General features: G+C 38.6%; 1 protein-coding gene across 1 annotated transcript; it reads left to right on the top strand.

The window, feature by feature from the left end:
- Nucleotides 1-234: 234 nt before the first annotated feature.
- On the top strand, nt 235-1,179 carry Or8g20 (olfactory receptor family 8 subfamily G member 20). The gene has a single exon (NM_001000463.1). The coding sequence runs from the start codon at nt 235-237 to the stop codon at nt 1,177-1,179; it is 945 nt and encodes a 314-aa protein (NP_001000463.1).
- The last annotated feature ends 4,050 nt before the right edge of the window (nt 1,180-5,229 follow it).

The raw sequence follows: 5,229 nt of genomic DNA, 5'->3' as shown, positions 1-5,229 counted from the left end.
TTCTTTAATTTTTAAGGATATGTTTAAAATTAATATTAAAAATTAGTTATCCACTTAAAATAATTACAGAAAGAACAAAGGTGTTCTAAGGAGAGAAATAATTTATTTGGGGACCTTGTGTACATGGAAAAGAAAACTAAAGTCACTTTAACAGCCTTATGTTTTTTGTTTTGTTTTTGTTTGTTTTGTTGCTGTCATCGTTGTTGCTGTTGTTTTTACTCCTTCAGGTTCTGAATGGAGGATATGGCAGCAGGAAACCATTGCACAGTTACTGAGTTCTTCTTGGCTGGGCTCTCAGAAAAGCCAGGACTCCAGCTGCCCCTCTTTCTCCTCTTCATTGGAATCTATCTGATCACTGTAGCAGGGAACCTGGGCATGATCTTACTGATTGGACTCAGTTCGCACCTGCACACACCCATGTACTATTTCCTCAGCAGTCTGTCCTTCATTGACTTCTGTCAGTCCACAGTTGTTACCCCTAAAATGCTGGTGAACTTTGTGACAGAGAAGAACATCATCTCCTACCCTGGATGCATGACTCAGCTCTACTTCTTCCTCATTTTTGCAATTGCAGAATGTTACATTTTAGCTGCAATGGCATATGACCGCTATGTTGCCATCTGTAACCCCTTGCTTTACAATGTAACCATGTCCTATCAAATTTACATCTCCCTAATTTCAGGAGTGTACATTATTGGTGTGATCTGTGCATCAGCTCACACAGGTTTAATGGTTAGAATTCGATTCTGCAAATTAGATGTGATCAACCACTATTTCTGCGATCTTCTTCCCCTCTTGAAGCTTGCATGTTCTAGTACTTATATCAATGAAATGCTTATTCTATTTTTTGGGACACTGAACATCTTTGTACCAATTTTAACCATTATTACTTCCTATATCTTCATCATAGCCAGCATCCTCCGCATTCGCTCCACTGAGGGCAGATCCAAAGCCTTCAGCACTTGCAGTTCCCACATCTTGGCTGTTGCTGTCTTCTTTGGCTCTTTAGCATTCATGTACCTTCAGCCCTCATCAGTCAGCTCCATGGACCAAGGGAAAGTGTCTTCTGTGTTTTATACCATTGTTGTACCCATGCTGAACCCCTTGATCTATAGCCTGAGGAATAAGGATGTCAGTATTGCATTGAAGAAAATACTTGAAAGAAAAACATTTATGTAGTTAGAATTAATGTGAGGACTATTTGTTAGAGCAAGATTCCCCATAAACACTTAGTTTGAATTGATATTATTCATTTTAATCTAATTGTCAATTTTTTACACATGTTCTAGGACACTTTCACAATTTTTATTATTATAAATTTCAAATTTAATTTTCTATACGCATATTATCCCATATTGTTTCACAGTCAACAATGTTAACAAATAGTAAAGATGACATGTTTCTATATACCCATGTTCAATAACCCATCATATTGTGTACATGTATTTATATATTTTCATATTGTATAAACATTCATTTAAAAATAAATTTAACTGCAAAAAATGATACTTTTTGAATTATTTTATTTCATTTTTTGAGGATCTCATATTGAAGTTCCATAATTACACAATTCGTTCCATCTCTCTTCAACTATTTTCATGTTCCCTCTGCTTTTTTTCTCAAATTAACTCCATCTCTGTCACTCTGTCTTGGTCTGTCTGTCTGTCTGTCTGTCTTTCTCTCCCTTACTCTACAGAGTAGGGGACCTATCCATATCAGATCTGTTCTTACCAATATTTAATTGCTTAGAGCTTTTTATCTAAGAGTGGGATCCCCTGAAATTTCCCCAGTCCACATTGGTATGCAAACAATTATCTATCATTTTTGGTTCTTCTTTTTGGAACTACATTTTTGACATTTCATGATGCTACTTTCCTGGCATTCATAGATGACACAATATCACTGCTGACTTCCTTGCTCTAAGAACATTCTTTTTTTTTTTTAAGATTTATTTATTTATATGAGTACACTGTAGCTTTCATCAGACACACCAGAAGAGGGCATCAGATCTCATTACAGATGGTTGTGAGCCACCATGTGGTTGCTGGGAATTGAACTCAGGACCTCTGGGAGAGCAGTCAGTTCTCTTAACCACTGAGCCATTTCTCCAGCCCCTCTAAGAACATTCTTATATCTTCATCCAAAACATTCCCTGAGCCTGAGGTGCACTGGTTGTATTGTAGATGGAAAAAGTGTGGGTCTTCATCCCACCATCGGTTGTATCAGTTGTTGTTGTTGTTGTTGTTGTTGTGTGTGTGTGTGTGTGTGTGTGTGTGTGTATGTGTGCACGCGCACGAGTGTGATTTTAGGTAAACATAAAATAATACGCTTCCCTATGTTTTTTTTCAAATGTACTTACTCATATGAATTCCCCCTCTGTACTGTACATCTCTTTCCTCACAGATATCCTTCCCTTGTCTCCAATGAAAGCACCTCCAGTTTTCCTATTTCCCCCTTCATCACACCTGCTATCCCGCTCTATAAAGTTGATGCTCAACTCCATCATCAATTTTTATTGTTCTGATTTCTGGAGTAACTGTAGATTATATTTACACCCAAAGATTTGGATTTAGGTATCTCTAGTTAGGGAGTAGCTGTGGTATTTTTCTTCCTGGCTCTTAGTTGCCTGAGCAAATATTGGCAAATTTCATTTATTTACAGGAATATGTCAAGATTTTATTTTTCCTTTCATCTAAATAAAATACAAGGTGTACTAGAAAGATGTTGTCACTCTTAGTTAATCAGCTGAGGATCATTTAGGTCATTTCCACTTATTAGTTACTGTGAATATTGTGCAATGAACACGGGTGAAAAAGAATATGCAGTACAGAATGTCAAGACCTTTTTAGGTATAGGCTAAGAAGTAGTATTGCAGGGTCATATGGGAGATAATTTATTTATTTAAAATTCATCATCCTACTTTTAAAGAGGCTGCACCAATTTGCAATCCCATCAGCAGTGGACTGGGTCACATTGCTCAGGATGATATTATCTAGTTCCATCCCTTTGCCTCAGAATTTCATAAAGTCATTGTTTTTGATAGCTCAGTAGTATTCCTTTGTGTAGATGTACCACATTTTCTGTATCCATTCCTCCATTTAATGACATTTGGGTTCTTTCCAGCTTCTGGCTTTTATAAATAAGGCTGATATGAACATAGTGGAGCATGTGTCCTTGCTATATGTTGGGGCATCTTTTGGGTATAAGCTGGGTCCTCAGGTAGTTCAATGTCCAATTTTCTGAGGAACCTCCAGACTGATTTCTCGAATGGTTGTACCAGTCTGCAATCCCAACAACAATGGAAGAGTGATCCTCTTTCTCCACATCCTCTCTAACATCTGCTGTCACCTGAGTTTTTTGTCTTAGCCATTTTGACTGGTGTGAGGCAGAATCTCAGGGTCGTTTTTATTTGTATTTCCTTGAAGACTAGGGATGTTGAAGGTTTCTTTAAGTGTTTCTTGGTCATGCAAGATTCCTCAGTTGAGAATTCGTTATTTAACTCTGTACCTGATATTTTAATAGGATTATTTAGTTTTCTGGAGTCTAACTTCTTGTGTTCCTGGTATATATTAGATATTAGCTCTCTATTGGATGTTGGATTGGTAAAAAATCTTTTTCCAATCTGTTAGTTGCTGTTAGTCCTATTGACAATGTCCTTTGCCTTACAGAAGCTGTGCAAGTTTTTTTTTTTTTTTGTTTTTTTTTTTTTTTTGTGTGTGTGTGTGTGTGTGAAAAAGCATGCTTTTATTTTGGGTCCAACATAAACAGTTCATAGTCAGATTTTAATTGTTTTCATACAAGTTAGTATATTAAGCTATTTTCTTTTTTTCTTCATCTTTACGAATTTGGGTATTTCTTATTTACATTGTTATTCCCTTTCCCGGTTTCTGGGTCAACAACCCCCTAACCCCTCCCCCTCCCCCTGTCTCTTGGTGTTCTCCTCCCGATCCTCCCCCAATTACTGCCCTCCCCCCAACAATCACGTTCACTGGGGGTTCAGTCTTGGCAGGACCAAGGGCTTCCCCTTCCACTGGTGCCCTTACTAGACTATTGATTGCTACCTATGAGGTTGGAGCCCTGGGTCAGTCCATGTATCTTCTTTGGGTAGTGGCTTAGTCCCTGGAAGCTCTGGTTGGTTGGCATTGTTGTTCATATGGGGACTCAAGCCCCTTCAAGCTCTTTCAGTCCTTTCTAAGATTCCATCAACGGGGTCCCATTCTCAGTTCAGTGCTTTAACGGTGGCCTTCGCCTATGTATTTGCTGTATTCTGGCTGTGTCTCTCAGGTTTCTGTCGGCCTGCACTACTTTGCTTCATCCATCTTATCTAGTTTGGTGGCTGTATATATATGGGCCACATGTGGGGCAGGCTCTGAATGGGTGTTCCTTCAGTCTCTATTCTAAACTTTGCCTCCCTATTCCCTCCCAATGGTTAAGTTGTTCCTCTTTTAAGATGGAGTGAAGCATTCTCATTTTGGTCATCCTTCTTGAGTTTCATGTGTTCTGTGCATCTAGGGTAATTCGAGCATTTGGGCTAATTCCACTTATCAATGAGTGCATACCATGTGTGTTTTTCTGTGATTGGGTTACCTCACTCAGGATGATATTTTCCAGTTCCAACCATTTGCCTATGAATTTCATAAAGTCATTGTCTTTGATAGCTGAGTAATATTCCATTGTGTAGATGTACCACATTTTCTGTATCCATTCCTCTGTTGAAGGGCATCTGGCTTATTTTCAGCTTCTGGCTATTATAAATAAGGCTGCTATGAACATAGTGGAGCATGTGTCTTTGTTATATGTTGGGGCATCTTGTGGGTATATGCCCAAGAGAGGTATAGCTGGGTGTTCAGGTAGTTCAATGTCCAATTTTCTGAGGAACCTCCAGACTGATTTCCAGAATGGGTGTACTAGTCTGCAATCCCACCAGCAATGGAGGAGTCTTCCTCTTTCTCCACATCCTCACCAGCATGTGCTGTCACCTGAGTTTTTGAACTTAGCCATTCTCACTGGTGTGAGGTGAAATCTCAGGGTTGTTTTGATTTGCATTTCCCTTATGACTAAAGATGTTGAACATTTCTTTAGGTGTTTCTCAGCCATTTGCATTTCTCAGCTGTGAATTCTTGTTTAGCTCTGAACCCCATTTTTAATAGGGTTATTTGTCTCCCTGTGGTCTAACTTCTGGAGTTCTTTATATATTTTGGATGTAAGCCCTCTATCAGTTGTAGGATT

The sequence above is a fragment of the Rattus norvegicus genome, chromosome 8, assembly GCF_036323735.1.
Source record: "Rattus norvegicus strain BN/NHsdMcwi chromosome 8, GRCr8, whole genome shotgun sequence".
Lineage (NCBI taxonomy): Eukaryota > Metazoa > Chordata > Mammalia > Rodentia > Muridae > Rattus > Rattus norvegicus.
This window is presented reverse-complemented; position numbering and strand designations above follow the sequence as displayed.

Coding starts and splice junctions, on each gene's coding strand:
- Or8g20 (NM_001000463.1), top strand. CDS start 235: ATGGAGGATATGGCAGCAGGAAACCATTGCACAGTTACTGAGTTCTTC.